Genomic DNA, 17,650 nt, shown 5'->3' with positions numbered 1-17,650 from the left:
ACATTATTATCATATTCATCAAGTATTTCATAACTACTTTCAAATCGACTCAGGTTTTTTGATATATGAATGTAATTCTTTTTCATGGCTTGCTAAACTCCCCTACCTCCCCTCTTGTATTGATGTTCTATTACTTGTGAATATATCACAATTGACTAATGCTTCTTTCTAGTGGATACCAAAGTTTTCGTTCTCCGCCTCTCTCGCCTCCGTATAGCCGCTGATTGCCGGCAACATGCCCCCTACAATCCAAACCCCTTTGACAATGCTATCAAGCTAAGGCGGCTACCCCCTCCTATGCCTTAGATTGTGATGGCTGTAGAAGGAACAACCGGTACTAAGGAGTGCTTCCAAGCTAACGGTAATTTTGTTGTCGATTTCAAGTCCTATAAGAAAAAGGAAAAGAAATATGAAAAATTCGGGCTCTGCACTTTAGTTAGTGCTTCTGACTTCCGCTTTCTATTGTTGTTTGTCTCATTTAACTCTTTGTGTAGGCAGTTCTTTTTGAACCATTGTTTCGGTTTGTTTTTACTAGCTTTGTCCTTTGTCTTCCTTATATTCTCCCCCTTCCCTTCTCTCATTTGCCTTTTATTTTACTTCTTTATTACAATGAATTTATTTATTCATTAAAAAAAAAAAAAAAAAAGAGTTTATTACCTAATGAAACTTTGAAAAAATCATTGCCTATGGAGTCATGAAACATGAGTATTGTGATGAAAACACTGGTTTTAAATTGAATGGAAGAGGGGGAAGGGGAAGGGGAGATACCCTTCAACTATGCTAAGCAAGAGGGTTGAGTGGCACAGAAAGGAAAAAGGTAAGTGATGTTGTCAAACAAATAACCATTAAATTGATGGAAGAAGACCAGGACAAGGACCAAACCATTGGATATGGAACCCTATGCAAAAAAAAGCTTACAAAGTCACAAGCTCTTTCTTGTCTCCCCTTTGAAGAGTTCACAAAACCCCATGAGCTTCAAAAAGAGGAAGAAAGAAAAACTTCCATCAACCCACCTGTTATGCCTTAAGTTTGTCAGTTCCTGCTTTCATGGAGTAAAACCAATCCTTATTAATCTTAATCCATCATTTCTCACTCTTCACTTTCTCTCTCTTTCTCGTGTTTGGCTTTTCTCTCTTTTGGCTCACTTTGGTGGATTTTTCTTCTTTGGTCAGGGATGACATGTTACTACTGTAAGTCGTCCCACATTCCTGGGACCCAAACATGAGTCCAAATTCCCAGCTAAAATTTCATTTTAGATTACAGAATTAGAATAAAGAGAATTGTTTTCCAACTTTTCAACTGTTTAACTCGTGCAAATTTGCCTCATTGAGCTTCTCATATCTCTGTTAGAAAGATAGACTCAAACAAGAAAAATTTTTATGTAGTTCATTCGAAGATCATGTCTACTGTTGAGGCATTCAATTGCGGAAAAAAAACCCAAGATGAACAGTTATTTTTGTATTCTATTCTTTTCAATCTTGTTAAGAAACTATAAATAATTATATATAAAAAATCGTACTTCAAAGAATAAATGCTTGAAATATCTTTGTACCCAAAAACACCGACGAACCTGCAATTAGTCACATTTTGAAGAACTCTATATTCCAAACAAGATCCGTGACAATAACTAGAGTCCAAAAATAACCATACAAATGCATTTACACCTTGGAATATTTCAAAGAATTGAAATTGGTCTTTATCACAATAATGTCTAACTTTAATATACCTAAGTTCACTGTTCTTGGGTGAACAGTTAATTAATCCTAGTGTTAATAGGATAATCTCTTCATTAGAGAGAAATTAAAAGTGAGATGAGGAGGCCCAAGTTCCCAAAGAGATTGGTGGAAATGTGGGGCCTGATTATTCATCATTTCTAGCTGAGCTGACCCTACCAATGATTTAGTGCCAAGTGTCACTTCTCCTATTCCAAACTGTGCTTTTGTCTGAAACAATGAATGGCATGTTGGCCTCTGTAGATACCCTTTATAGCCCAAAAATCACATGTGACCATAAAAAAACACTTCTTGGCAAGTTAAACCGGTTTAAACTAAAATTGAACCGGACAAAAAAGAAATCCATCTCAATTGGCCAGCTTCGGTTTACACTAATTGGAACAAAATATAATGCAATCTTCAAAGAAACCGGTTCAAACCAACTGATCTCCCACCATACATGGTTTTGTATATCTTTTTCTTCAGATACATGGTTGATGGTTTAACCATAACATGATCCGGGTCAGCTCATAGTGAAGGAGACACCCATAGGAAAGAAAGAAAAAAACATTTAAACTTACTTCTGAAGAAGGATTTTCTAACAACTTTTCAGTTTTGTCTTTCAATCTTACTTTAGACCCAGATGTTTTGAAAGCATTCAAAACAATTTTCTAAGTCACCGGCCTTCTTTTTGTTTTTGAAAAGAATCCTATTACATCTTTAGATTGACCTAATTTTAGTTACATAATTATGTCGTAAACCCTCCTAAATATCCAAGTCAAATTTTATTTTTATTTATTTATTATTTGTTTTTTGTGTTTTTAGGAATAGGGGGTTCAATCATGAGAATGTATGGTAGCTAGGGTAAAAAATATATGACATTTTTTTATTATATATATTAAGTGATAATCTCGCCCATGTTTCATACAAAACCTGTTAAAGCATGCCAACATCATGTGTTGTGTCCATAGGCAAATAAGAAGAACTTTTAGTATAACAAAACTCACTTAAAATCCTAAAATGAAAAACCATAAATCTCAACAATCACTCTATAGAAAAACAAATAATTATAGAGTTTAAATTGGATAAATAAGTGAACCCATTATGTCGGCCCAAGCAATATATAAGTACGAACCAATCTTTAAAGTCGGATGCAAGAATTGGATTATACATAACAAGAGCCATCAACCAACATCATTTTTTCACATTATAAAATAATCCATGAAAGCAAGTTTAAATTTTAAAAAAGGAAAAGAAAAAAAAAGAGAAAATTATAAAGTTCCCCACCTTTCGATTTCAAAGAGCTTTGGCAAGGGTTCATATAAGCATATAATTAAGTAACATATAACAGTGTTAAAGGGGTGAGGCATGTTATGCAAGAAGCTGCAGAAAGATTTTCTTGTTTGCAAAATAAAGCAAGGTGCAGAACAAAGTAGAATGAAAGGCAATCTTCATCTGTTCTTTTTCCTTTTCTGAAATGAAAAAGCAATTTATTTGGTATTTTGTGTGGGGAAGTATTATTGATTCCATAAAGAAACAATAATAAGAAAAGGTCCTACAAAGGGGGGGGGGGGGGGGGGCGCAAACCCATCTACTTAGCTTACCTCTAGGTCGGTCTAGCTCATTTTTTACTTTATATTTTTGTTAGTTTCTTTGCTTGGGATCCCTATACATTCCCTGTGGGTACTCTTTTTTTTGGGTATAAGAGCCACCTTTTCAAGGAGGATCTTCATATACTCTTCTTCCTTTTCCCTACAAAACACGCTCTTGTGAAAGAAAGTATTCTGGTATCCTATGTCCTTTACATAGTTTCTGCTTGACTATTCTTGAACTAATGCATTTGGGGTTACTTAGATTCTTCTTTGATCACTATTTGTTCTTTATGAACTTGAAAAGGATGTCTAGATTATATAGGATCCTTTGCTGTGATAAAACAAACAAAAGAAATCCTTATAAGGATAACCACTAAGACACAAAATCAGAAAGTCTAGTAGATCATGTTCATGTTCATTGTCATTATCTTTATGGATTATAGTTAAATTTATTGTTTCCCGCTAGTTTTTGAAAACTAAACAGTTCCTGGGTGGTGGCCTGGTGGGTACGTAAGTCAAGAATGACCAGATGACCTGACTGAGACTTGTTCCTTGATAAAAATAATCCCAGAACCTTGGATGCCTTTGTGTAAAATTATAAGCCTCTCAACTTTTTCTGGGTTTAGGGTTTAGGTTGATTTAAGAAAGCATATATAACTGTTTTATTAATGTACTCACACACAATGAATATGAGCCCTGGTTATGAATGACTTCTTGAGTTCATCATGGATCCTATATAAAACACTAATTTTGATTAAAGCCCAGATTTGCTTGAGTTAGCTAACTAATGAAAGAGTGAAAGTGCAGAAGAGAATTCATTAGCTGCAAATCTCCAAAGCAAACCATTTTTGGCCTTGAGCTGAGGTGACCCTCTAGATAGATGAGATGATCACTTCTCTCATCTTTTATTAGTACACTTGAATGCTAGTTATGATTACAGATGATATAGATGAGAGAGCCAAATTGAGTTATGGCCAAACTAACTGCAACTTGATATTTCCAACTCCTCTTTTCCTTTACAGCACCTTGTAGGGTTCCCTATACGTAACAAAACCTGCAAAGAAACTGAGAAGGGAGCATTTTCATCAACTTCTTTACCAGCTTTCGGTAAAGAGATGGGGCTAAGAAAGAATTCAATGAATCAGCCCAGGCTTTCTAGGATGACTGAGAGACCTCTAATTCTCCTATATTCCAAATTCACTGCTAAAATTTATGAATGACAAAAGAAGCAAAGTATAATATTATTCGTTCAAGCAGGAATTAATGGAGGGTAAGTACAACCGTACTGCACAGATATAAGAATCTACTATTCAATCACACCTTGACCAATATGATAAGATAGGAGAGTGATAGGGTAGCTAGAAAAGATGTGAAATCTTCAGCTTTCTGTTATGGTCAGGTCCAAATTAGGTCCATTTGTCATTGAAATGGGGAAGAGATTGATTTGAGATTTCAATCTTTAACTGGGTGAAGCCCTCAGTGAGTCAATGAGTCCACCATTTTCATGTTAGATTCCCTTTCAGTGTTCCATCCCATCCCCAAGGACTGGTAGGACCCCTTCTCCTAGTTTTAGTTCTTTGTACAAGTGGGCAATTATCATTGTTTATCTTTGTGAGGTATTTTGCATTCAGCGTGATTTTGGGCCATTGGATCGTGCATCTTGGACGAGATTTCAATCTTGGAACCACTTGTCTCTCAAGTGATCTTGATCCGATGGCTCACGATATCTCGTTGAACCCGAGCAAAATTTACAAGTTAGAAAGAGCTCGTGAGAAGATAGTTAGAGGAACTCATGACCCATTTTGCCTGTGGGTTCTACTTACTCAACTTCCCTGGGGGGTTCGCGTTAATTATATATATAAAAATCTCCTGAGGATGTAATCGGGGGGGTGCGGATGAACCTCATCCAAAAAAAAAAAACTCATGACCCATGAACAAAGGCTAGTTAGGTGCGCACCTAGGGAGTGAATCCTGAAGACTTTGTTTGTGACGCATATCCAAGGAGCTTAGTGCCTAGGGAGTGCTTGAAAGCAAGGTTTAATTACCAAGTATTGTTATCAAGTATCACATCAATCAGGTGATTCTAAGAGACGTATGGTTTTATATTGAATATCATATCATATTGGCCAATACATTTTCGTATGATCCAAGAAATATCCAGCCATTGGAAAAAAGGGGAAAATTATCAATATGTATCATGTCGACTTTATCTAATATAGTTACATATCAGTTAGCATCACATCATACTGTGGAATATTTTAAACCATGCTTCAAAGGCAATGCCCTAGGGTTGGATTATGGGTTCCACATCCCACCAGCATTATTGAGTGTATTAATTTGTTGAAAAAAGGTATGGTTACGCTCGTTCATATCGCATGTCATTATACAAACCAAAGAGGCATAGATATCCCTAAACTACTATGTATAAGCCTAATAAGTGTTCTTTGAAAGTAGCATTTTGTGGAACCTAAGTACGTAAAAAATCTTCTACATTGCGCATTAGGGCTGCAAAAGGAGTAGGTGGGATCGGGTGTTAAGAAATAACCAGGTCCTAAACCTAAATACCTTACCCAACCTTGAAGTGCTGAAATAGCTAGCTTGGCTAGTTAAACACTTAACCGTGACCTTGACCTTACTTTAAACACAAAATGATAAAATTCGTAATTCCATATTATTGTTCCACTTCTACTAAAAATAATCCACAAGGTGGGCTTGACCTGACCCATGTCAAAAACTTAACCATAACATAGCTGTGATCCTATAAGACTCAATTTAGCCCAGCCTAAACCATCCTCAAAGCAAACATTTTGGGCCATGTTCAGGCTCCAGTGCTGGCTATACCACGGTTAAAGAAGCTAGAATATGATACTTCATGATTAAGATTTAATTTTATAAAGAGAACATAAACGAAATATACTTATAAATATAAAAGAATGATGACATGTCTCAAAAAAAAAATGAAAACGAAAAACAACAACAACAATGTCACCCAAGTGCATTTAAATCATAAAAGTAACAAGGTCAGTTTCAATAAATTCTGGTATTTGATGAGGGGTCTCAATGGGATGATCCGGTAAGGTGTTCACCATCCGTTTTGCAATGTCCATATAACCCACGTAAAGTTCAGTGAGACTCATCTCTGTTGCATTTGATTTGGCTAAGACACCATTAATGGCATTGCTACAGTTCTTGTTGAAGTACCAATCTCCAGTTTTCCAGTTGATATGATACAAAGGAAGGAACCTTTGGCCGAATGCCGCGATAAATTCTATGCAATCAACTATAAACTCCATCTCTTCCACTGATGTATAGTAGCTGAAGCTCACCCTTGTCCATCCTGGCTTCACTCCTTCATATCCCTGTGTACCATCAACAAGAAGAATGTTTTTCAAATATAGATCAATTCTGGGTTTGGCCACACAATTACAAAAATTAGGGTCTTGTAACTGCAAGATTTGAGCTTCTAAATCTCCATAGAAGCCTAACCCACAAGTGTTATGTGCCCAACTTGGTGTATGGGCGCTATAACGCCAAAAGCTTTAAAGCTGATGGAGCAAGTTGAATCACACCTTCAACTTGTCTCATACTAAGCTAGCTCAATCTGATGTCCTTAAACCAAATTGGGTACCGTTAGGCACATAAAAACGAATTTAAATAACCCAACTACTAGGGGAATAAAGAATCTACCTTCTCAACAGAAGACCTGATTGCTCTGGCTCGATCTCGATCGATTTGAAGCAACAGGTGAGCATAGGGTCCGGCACAAGAACAGCCTCCACGAGCTTGGATCCCAAACAAGTCATTCAAGAGCTTGGTAACAAAACGGCAATGCAAGTGTTTCCCTCTACCTGAATCTGGATAGATCAAGAAAGACACAATAGGTTGGCATGGTGTGCATTTGTTTCCCAGCACAGTCACGTTTGGGTTCTTCAGCAACCTCTCAAGGGCCCTTTCATTGAGAAAGGCCTCCATTGAGCAAATAAGCCCATCACGGCCCATCAACTCCTTCACACGAAACGCTAGCGCCGCGCGTATCTTCTGCATGATACCAGGTGTGCCAGCATCCTCACGCTCTTCCAAATTTTCACAATAAATGGTGTCCTAACACACATATCACTTTCATCAGTTCATGTAAAATTTGAATATGAATGGGCCTAAATGGGCCCAGGTCAGGATAACAACCGGGGAATACCTTCGCATCATAGCCGTTGACATAGCGTACCGTACCTCCTCCACTGGTGGAAGGAGCATTTCCATTGAGAAGATAGAGCTTCTCGCTCATTACTAAAATTCCTGGGCTTCCAGGCCCACCAATAAACTTATGTGGGCTTAGAAACACTGCATCGTACCCATCCACCTGCTCCGATCTCATGTCAATATCTACATAAGGCCCACTAGGCCCAATAAGTAAAACCGGAAGATTAGAAAGAGAAATGGATTCAATGCCTCCCTGAAACTTAGATGAGTAACCAAATACATACCTACAAGCGAAGTCGAAGCATGCATAAGCTCCATGTTCATGTAACACACGTGCGATTTCCCGGGTATTTGTGTAAATTCCGGTGACGTTGCTACAAGCCGAGAAGGACCCGAGCTTCGGTCTTTTGGAATATTCCGGCGAATCCAATGCTTCAACCAAGGAATCGATGTCTACACATCCAGTTTCATCAACGTTGATCTCAACCACATCGGCTAGGCTCTGTCGCCAAGAGAGGAGGTTGGAATGGTGTTCATATGGGCCTGTGAACACGACCCATCTTTCGGAGTCCATTAAGCAATCTATAACTCTGGATCGCAGGACTGATGGGATCCCCAGGCCCATCACCTCTTGCAACCGTTTGATGGCAGCTGTGGACCCAGTTCCACAGAAAAGTAGCACATCATGTGGTCCAGCTCCCATGCACCGTTTGATGTATCCAGCTGCATCATGGACTACGTTACCTGTGTGGAGGCCCACAAAACTATCCACCGTGTGGGTGTTACCTGAAACCCATAAATGAAGTTAGCTATGAGTCCGAAATGGGCTGCAACAAGGTCGGTCTGGGCCGGGCTTTTGCAATCCTAAGCCTAGCCCTAAATACTTTAATATAAGTCCATTCTCGCCCTCACCCTAATTCAAGACCAAGGATTATTGTCCCTAATCCTAAGCCCTTTAATACCAAGCCAAGTCCATTCTCGTCCCTGATTGGCCCCGTCCCTGGTCCTACCCCGATTAGCCGTATACTTGGCCATGTCCCCTAATTAGTCATGTCTCTAGCCCTGATTGGCTCTATCTTTGACCATGTTCCTAATTCATTGAGATCAAGCATCATGGACAAAATTAGGGCCAAAATCAAGGTCACGGTCAAGGCCAAAAATCAATGCGGGTTAGGACAAGCCCGAGGGCAAAAAATTATGAGTTGGTCAGGACAAGCCCGATGGGCCAAAAAATCTTGAGCTCAAGCCTCACGGCCATAGGCCCAAACTGGCCTCCTAGTCCAAATCACATTCGACAAACATTTCCTTGACGCTTCTTCACCTTATAATATAATTCAAAAGTAGAACCCCAATAGTTCCACATGGGCCCACCTCTATTTAGATAATTAGGAACCAGATCCAAAATGGTATCGATGAGGGAATTGGATAGTTTGATTTCTTAGGCGGTCCAACCGGTTCAGGTTGGTTTTTTTGGTCGTATGAACAAAATATGGAAAAACAAACTGAAACTCACCGTAGAATGGAAGGACTTCCTTCTGGAGGAACTCTTCAATGAATTTGAGAAATCTTCCAGAGGCAGTATGATCGGAATAGGTGATGTCGGCGTTCGCCGAACGGTGTGTTAAACTCGGCATCACTTCCAATGATTTGTGATCTCAGCCACTCACACTTGCTCCTCCTGGTATCATCGAGGCCTTCCATCTGGTCAGGACCAATGGAAAGAGAATCAAACACATTAAAGTGGTCGCCGGAGCTGATGGGTTTCTCTTTTCTGTCATCATCTGTCTCAGGCAGAGATTTGCTTCTGGAAGGGTCTAATATTTGACGGCAGATCCCGGTAGATTTGGTTTGGGTTGACGGCAGAGATGGAAGACAGACGTGAATAGTCATCAGTGTAGAGAGATTTCTTGTAGCTAACGAGCAATGAGGAAGCAAAAATGGAATAATGGAATGGCACTGCATGGAGACCTTGACAGAGCACTTATATATGAAGTGAGGCGGTGAAGAGATACCGTCAAAGTGAAACCACACAAGTTGGTGGGGAAATGGAAATGGAAATACATGGGCCGGAATAATATGTGGTTCACTGGTTCGGTGTTAATGTGGGTTTGAAGCGGTGGGCGAAGAGAAGGGAAGAGAAGAGAAGTAAATGTGGACTTTGGGTTTGCTTGGGTGGAAGGTGAACCAATGGAAAGCATAAAAGAGGGTTCTGTTTCTTTCTATGGTCTTTGGGTTGTGGTTTCTACTTATTATATAATCTAAAGGGATTTTTACCCAACAAAAGAAAAACCAAAGAGGTTTCAGAACAAATTTAATCATGTTCTTGGATTGTCTGCTTTGATATGGAATCCCGTAAGATACTTAGAAAAATAATAAAACTGAAAATTATTTGTGCAAATTGCATCGGTACCCAAAATGAAAGTCTTAAAGTACTCACACCTTGTTTTATATTTGAAAAAACACAGACATCTCAAAATTGGATTTTCATTATCCATTGTCCAATTTGTCACTGAAAACCGTTAAATAACTATTCATTTTCTTTCAATTTCAAAAAATGTCTCTATCAAAATATAAAGAAAACAAAAATAAACAATGATTTAACAGTTTTCAGTGGCAAATTAGACTAGAGTGTCCAATGAATCTAATTTGGGGGTGTATGTATTTTTCAAACGTAACGTGAGGTATCAATGTTTTAAAGCCTCCATTTTGAGGTGCTAATGCAATTTGCTCTTTCTTTTTTGTTTATTGTAATTTTTTCTCATACATTTTTCCCATTGGTTTTCTCATAAAGACTAAAATAGTCAATTAGTAGAGGTCAAGGAAACAACTCTGGAGCATCCATTAATGGAGCTCCCAATTTTATGACTGTCAATCGGTACAGTTTTGGTAATTCAGTACGTTCAAAATTTGAAAATCAAAAATAAGAATCGCAATGTACTGAATTTATATGGTACGATATAATTTAATATTAGCAAAAATAGTACAGTGTAGTTTTAATACAAAAGCGGTGTGCAAAATTTTTTTAAATATACGGTATAATTTCAGTATAATAACCCATTCCATTACATTATGAAAGATAGTGTACGATGATGATAAACAATCATACCGTGGAAAAATCATTCAGTTTTTGTGGATCCTTTTATGATTCAATTATTAAAGTTGAAACTACCAATACGTGTAGGTTTTCTTTGAGCCAAAAGAATTGAGACTCAATATCGTTTTGTTGAATTTGATTCCAATGAGATTATCCAGCACATTAATTCCTTCACTTGCCCTCAATTGGTACTGGTGCCAATTTCTTAAGGCCTGTTTGGTTACATGAGTCTGGAGATTTTAAATATCTAGAGATTTCAAATCTATAGAGTCATAATTTATAAAATTAAATGTTTGGTTGTGGAATGAAATCTGTGGATTCATCCCAAAAAACTATTTGATTCACGTGATTTTTGTGAATGTGCAAATGTATAGCTTTTTTGAAAGCTCTGGATTTCCCCCTCACCCATAAATCTACAGATTCACGTTTTTAATGTAAAAAGGTAAATCTCTAGATTTCATGAATATAGAGATTTTTACAACCAAACGGGTATAATTTTCAGATTCATGAATCCAAAGATTTGAAATCTTTGGATTCATGTAACCAAACAGACCCTTAAATACTTTTCACTTCAAGAATGCTTTGAATCTCTATCTTCAATTTTAGGGAAATTTTTAGCATCACCTCCTAAGTTTTTTTTTTTTCAAACCATCACCTCCTAAGTTACTCCTTAAATTATCGAATTTATCAATCTGGCAAAAAATATATTAAGGACACTTCTTGCCATTAGGAAATTACTGTTAAGTGCAGAAGTAACAAGTTAAATATTTTAAAATGAAAAAAATAACCTCGAACAAAAAACTCTATGCGTGGCTTGTTTCTTCGTCTTCCTCTATCGTCTACGAATTCTTCATCTTCCAATCGTAAATCCTCACAAATTTGGAAGATATGATTCCATAATAGTGTTTCCAAACTTAGAACGTGTAAATAATATTGAAAATAGATAAATAAAAACTAAGTAGAACTAATAGTGATAGTAAGGGGTTTGACTAATAAATTGGAAATTTTAATAGATAACATTAATATTAGGGAATAACTCAGGGAGTAGAATTGAATATTTTCCCTAATTTTATTCTAAGAGACTCTAATTTTTTTTTTTTTGGCAAATTTTTTATCCAAGTTGAATATGGATCTTATCCACTCAACTTGCCCATATAATCATACACCCACACACAGAAAACAGTGTAGGTCTCACACTCATGTGAGTGTAGGTGTATATATGATTATATGGGCAGGCTGGGTAGAGAGGATCTAGTGGAGTCACCAAAAATTTGGAAGTTGGAATCCTCTACTAGTAAGGGTGTTAATTGTATATCAAAACTGTTTAATCGTACCGAACCGCGCCGTCTAAAACTGCTATGTATCGCATAGTTCAAAATTCGGTACGGTACGTACTCAAACCAAATTTCTTTGGTACGATTTCGGTTTTAGGTACTCATACCATTGGTATGTACCAAAACCGTACCGAATTGGTACCGTATCAAATTAAGAGAAATAAATATAATTTTACAATTAAAATACTTTACTTTACTCTATCCCTAATTCTCTATTTCAATTTTTTGTTTTGTCTTTCATTCTTCTTCTTAAATTTACTTGCTTTGTCTTTGTTAATATTAGATTCTATCGATTGTTTGATCATAATTTCATTAGGATCTTAATGAACTAATGACAAAAATGGCATGGGTTCGTTCGTACCCAAATTGTACTGCACTAAATATCGTGTTTAAATTGTTTTCCCGTACCGATATAATACCGAAATCGTATAGAACTGTTTTTATAAATACCGAAACCATAACGTGTAAATTTGGTACGATATGGTTTTGGTTTTCGGTATTCAAAGTGGATACTGTACCGAATTTCCAAAATTGTACCGATTGACACCCTTATCTACTAGTATTTGCTTCCCTCACTCACAACATCACCTATTAGGAGGGAATCACTTCTAAATTTTGATAAGATAAATCAGAGGTGGGATCCTTAGTGGGCCTCCCTCTTGATGTAGAGATGAAACAGTCTAAATGAAATACAGACCACTAATTTTTTCAAGATAGAAGAACCACTCACATTTTTTATCTGTCATTTTTTGAACTGTTTCCATACATCCGGTCCTATCCGTTCTTTCATTTAAGGGCAAATTACGTATAGACGTCTTGGGTTTGCAATCAATTACATCTACTATCCTTAAGAAAAAAATTAATTACAAATGCTCCATTGCAGTTAAGTTATGATGTCACCACCAAACAAAAATTCAAATGACCAATTTTACCCTTCATTTTTTAGGCATTTCTCATTATATCAATTTTGAGATTTTTAATCCCTAATGTTAAATGATCAAAATACCCTTCCATGAGATTTAAAATCAAAATTACTTAAATACTTTTGTTTGACTAAATACCTCTTCATATAGATGGGTGAAGGGATTTCTTCTTCACTCTACCTCTCGAAAATCACCCAACACAACCCTGCTGGATATCACCCAATGGGACGATTCGTCTCCAAAGAAATAACCTCCATGGTTGGTGGGAGAACAAATCGGTTTCACTTACTCATAAATTCAAAGAGTTTGCAAATTGAAAAATTGTCAATCAAGGTTGAGATGGACTAGTCCTTCCTGAAAGGCTAAACAATCCTGCTCTCATCGATCTTTCTACTCCCTCCTCTATTTTTATAGACGTTTGTTGCACCTTAACAAATTGCTCTCAACAATTGATTGAGGCTACATATGTTTGCAAAGGTGGGGTGAAAAGAAAAAAAAAAACATGTGGGCCCCATGTGTAGTGGGGTGAGGGAAAAAGAAATGAAATAAAGGGATTTTGTAGAAAAATGTTAATTGTGGGTTTCATTTTTTACTTTTTTACAAAATTTCACATATTTTGTAAGGTTTTGAAAAGGTTTGGGGTGGAAAAATTGGCTTGCCACCTCACTAGAATAAAACTTGTCTTTAACTTTTCCATCCCAAACAATCAAAAAAACTATATTTTTAGGATTTAAAGAAAAATTTTGTTTTTTCAAATATTTGTCCATCTCTTTTTTCCCACTCTACTTTTATTCATGCAAATAAAAGCAGCTTAATGGATTCTAGAAATCCTTTGTTGAAATCGAAGTTCCAAATTGGGGAAATAAAAAGAGAAGACTTAAAAAATTCTCCGTTTGTACGTCAGCATTGAGGGTATACCTCAACCAGAAAGATCCAGAAATCTAGGCTAGCATAGGAGAAAAAAAAAACAAAAAAAACACAGAAATCAGCGATGGTGATTGTATCAAGAACTATATATATTTAATTAGTGATAAGTGATTTCGGCAGGACCTTGTGGGTCCATACACATCTATAGCTAAATATATATATATATATATATATATATTTAAAGTGGGTGACGCACTTCTAACATATTGGGTGGCAACCTCTATTTAGATGCATAACATCCAATGAAGGCAGTGGTTTATTCGTCTGTTCTTTTTACACCTTTTCCTTCCCTTATATCCCTAAGGTTTCGTGGGCCTTAGTCTTAAGATTTCAAAAATGTAGAGATTTCAAATCTATTGATTTCAAATTTATGGAGTCATGATTCATAAAATTAACTATTTGGTTAGTCTGAATCTTTAGAATGAAATCTATAGATTTATCCTTAAAAAACATTTATAGAGTCATGGCTCAAATGTTTAACATTTTTATAGTAGAGATGAAATCTTTTGGATTTCACTTTATACCGATAAATCTATATATTCACGTTTTTAGTGTAAAACAGTGAATCTCTAGATTTCATGAATCCAGAGATTCACACTACTAAACGGGTATAACTCTCCCATTTGGGAATCCAAAGATTTGAAATCTCTGGATTCATGTAACCAAACAGGTCCTAAAACAAAAAAATAATTTATGAAAAATATCTGAATAAAGAAAAAGTAGAATTGGGCTTTGGAATTTTATCTAGTGTGAGTGTGACATTATCACTTATCAATTCTTAACAGAAAGGAAAATTTATAATTAAATTTTGTTCTTCAGAAATAAGAAATAATAAATGTAATTGATTGTAAATTGGGAATGCATACGTAATTTGCCCTTCATTTAAATGATTTGCCAATGCTCTTCCTACTTAATCTCCTGTGATGACCTGCTTGCCCAATGGCCTGATGCAGCTAAGATCAAATTCTCTGTTACCCAGTAGTGTCCAAGATGACGTATTCAACTCTTGTCGATGAGGCCATGAGGGTACTCTCTCTGTCTCTGGGACGAAGACATTCACAGAGAGAAAAGAGCCAAAATAATGGAAACTTGAATGTCAGTTTTGGGTGACAGTGAATCACATGTAACTGCTCCTGTGACCCTTGAGAAAGCTTGGGCGATCGAAAAAGAAGAAAAAAAAAAAAAAAGTTGGATTTGTTTTCCCCCGTTAATGGGTTATATTGCTCACGTCCCCTTCACGAGAACGACCGGTTCCAACCCTCTCTGTTTTCACACCCATCATCTGTTTGTCTTTTTGCCTCATCGGAATGTGTGTTTGGGTTCTCTCTCCTTCCCCTTGGCTCACCATGGAAGGGATCCCCGCTTTCAATGCCATCGATTGAGCTACTACAGCCAATGCCTTGACAAAAAGGACTCTTAGTCCACATTATCAGCTTTTCACTTTGATTAATGACAACCTCATCATCAGAACTTTCTTCAAAGCACATTCAAACGTTAGAATTGTTTGGAAATTGAGAGGAAGAAAAAAATAACAGATGGAAGACACGACGAACTAAGAAAGCAAATTTATTTTAAATTACTCGATTCACTAGTAGTGACGAATTTTGGTTTAAGCTCATTTCTGGCTAACTTCTCTCAAACATCGGCAAAATACTATCTTGAAGATTCAAAAACTTTTAGCTCAATGACTCTGAAAGATTCATCTTCTTCAACCCAAGTTACATCGTTTCTACTCCAAGAATTTGGATTTAATGGGAGCGAAAGCGGCTGCTGCAACTGCCAGTTGGGTTGTGGATTGTGACCAGCTGGTCTGATTCAAAGGTAATGGTTCTGTTCAGGCCATGGCCAAAATCCAGGATGTTCATCAATGCCGGAGAACATGTTGCAGAGGCTCTCGTCTTGAGCATTTTGATCTAATTTCTGGCCATGGAGGTCTGACCTTGTAGAGTTCTGAAGGGTTTGGGTTACAGTTGCTGGCCTTGTAGATGATGGGAAGAGGATTCTACTCTTGTGGTGGGAAGATAGAGGACTGTCGATTGCTGCTGTTCTCGAGATATCTAGGTTGATGTCAGAGCTGTTCTCGCTCCTGTTGCTGCAAGAGCCTTCAGTTTCTTTATTGAGATTGATCAATTCAGTTGGTTCCCTATTTTTCAGAGACATTATCTGCATCCAACAGTGATTGCTTATCATTAACTAATACTGAAAAAGACTCATCAATTCAACTTCATGACAACTCCATTTGAAGACGAAAATAATAATCACATTTTGGATGCAAATGATATGAAATTTAAAAATTTATAAGTACTTTATGATGAACGCAGACAAGATCAGAAACCCATGCAAAATTGAAACACAATCCTCCAAAACAGAAGTGTATTCTGATCTGTTCAGGCATCTATTGACCAATCCTGAATGTCTCTACTCATTACTGCACTAAATAAACTAACTGATTCAGGTATTAATTTAAGAAACAACAAAATTTAAAGAGTACCTCGGTTTGAAGTCTTTTGTTCTGGGCTTGTAGGGCTTGGTTATCGGCCTTAATTACTTCAAACTGTCTTTTGAGAAGGTCATAGTCTTTCTCCAATTGCTTGGTTTTCCACCTTGCCCTCCTATTCTGAAACCATATGGCAATCTGTCTTGGTTGCAGACCAAGAACCCTAGCAAGCTGCATTTTCCTCTCAGGCTCAAGCTTGTTCCCCAATTCAAAGTTCTTCTCAAGTGTCTTTACCTGTTCCATGTTAAGCCTCTTCTTCTTCTCTCCCAGTTGAGATCCATCATCAGATAAGTCCTCTTCCCCATGTGATTCTTCACACACATCAATGCCTGAAAACGACATGGATCTCTTCCCTAAAAGTGAGCCAACACCTGCATAAACACAAACAACAGAAACCCATTAAGAGATTGAGCCCTCCAATGGAATATATTGAATCATACCCGGAGAGAGAGAGAGAGAGAGAGAGAGAGACCATGAAAGTCTTGAGGTCTGCATGAGGGAAGAAGTGAGTTCAGAGGAGCAGGAAGGCGGTGCTCTTCTCCAGGTTGAGTTTGCAACATGAAATTGGCTGAGAAGAAGGCCATCCCACAACAGCTCATAGATCAGCAACTCTTATCAGCAATCTAAATATCTGTGAAGATGATCTGATTTTCATGGCGGATGGGAAATAAAAAGAAAGAGTCTGGAGAGACGAACAAAATGGCTGAGAGGCTGAGAGAGCTGGATTCAAGAGAGGGCAAGGGGAAGATGTGATGTTTTATATATCACAAAAACTGAAAATAAAAAAAGGGAAAGAGACGTAGAAAATAGGGAGACCAAAAATACAAAAAGGCAAACAAACTAATGCGGTGGATACTGGTTGGGTTACAAGCATTGCAAGCTCATCAGCTTGGTTCTTTTTTCTTTTCAGATCTTTCTAAACATCATAAAACTTCATTAACTATGAATTGGTAATGATGAGTTACATAATGCACATATATTCAATTCTGTAAATAAGACATGGGAAGATGGGTTGTCTTTCAAATCCCCAGCTTGAGAGTAAAAGATATTTCTTTTGTTTTTTCCCCCGAAATACAGAGTATAAGATGTCTTCGTGTTTGATTACATCTCATGCAACCACACACTGTGGGTGACTTTGGAAAAAAAACTATAGATTTAACCAGGTGGGCTCTTTATTTTACTATTTGAATGATTGAATTAGAGTATAAGATGGTTCTATATTCTATGGTTTTTCATGAGGTGGTTCTATCTTACTGTACTGGAAGGGAATCTAGGGATGGGTCCAATTAAGGTGCCAGGTGCTGCTACCTAACCCACCTACAGGTATCGTGCATCAGAGGGATTCTCACCTCCAAATGCCAATGTCCTTTCTCT

The 17,650-nt window shown here is 37.2% G+C and overlaps 1 protein-coding gene and 1 pseudogene across 2 annotated transcripts; both read right to left on the bottom strand.

The window, feature by feature from the left end:
* Positions 1-6,303: 6,303 nt before the first annotated feature.
* LOC149006751 (uncharacterized) lies at positions 6,304-9,424 on the bottom strand (annotated as a pseudogene). Its single transcript, XR_016175294.1, has 5 exons — positions 9,015-9,424; positions 7,786-8,287; positions 7,497-7,698; positions 6,992-7,405; positions 6,304-6,663 (listed from the first exon to the last, which is right to left on the bottom strand). The product of XR_016175294.1 is annotated as an uncharacterized LOC149006751 (transcript).
* A 5,582-nt stretch (positions 9,425-15,006) lies between these two features.
* On the bottom strand, positions 15,007-17,165 carry LOC149006750 (homeobox-leucine zipper protein ATHB-13-like). Its single transcript, XM_089165590.1, has 3 exons — positions 16,749-17,165; positions 16,271-16,647; positions 15,007-15,942 (listed from the first exon to the last, which is right to left on the bottom strand). The coding sequence occupies exons 1-3, from the start codon at positions 16,873-16,875 to the stop codon at positions 15,595-15,597; spliced, it is 852 nt and encodes a 283-aa protein (XP_089021716.1). The 5' UTR covers positions 16,876-17,165; the 3' UTR covers positions 15,007-15,594.
* Between the last annotated feature and the right edge of the window lie 485 nt (positions 17,166-17,650).

This window comes from Hakea prostrata, chromosome 8, assembly GCF_041222555.1.
Source record: "Hakea prostrata isolate BN-2017 chromosome 8, UWA_Hpros_2, whole genome shotgun sequence".
Classification (NCBI taxonomy): Eukaryota; Viridiplantae; Streptophyta; class Magnoliopsida; order Proteales; family Proteaceae; genus Hakea; species Hakea prostrata.
The sequence above is the reverse complement of the archived record's forward strand: the minus strand, read 5'-3'. Positions and strand labels throughout refer to the sequence as shown.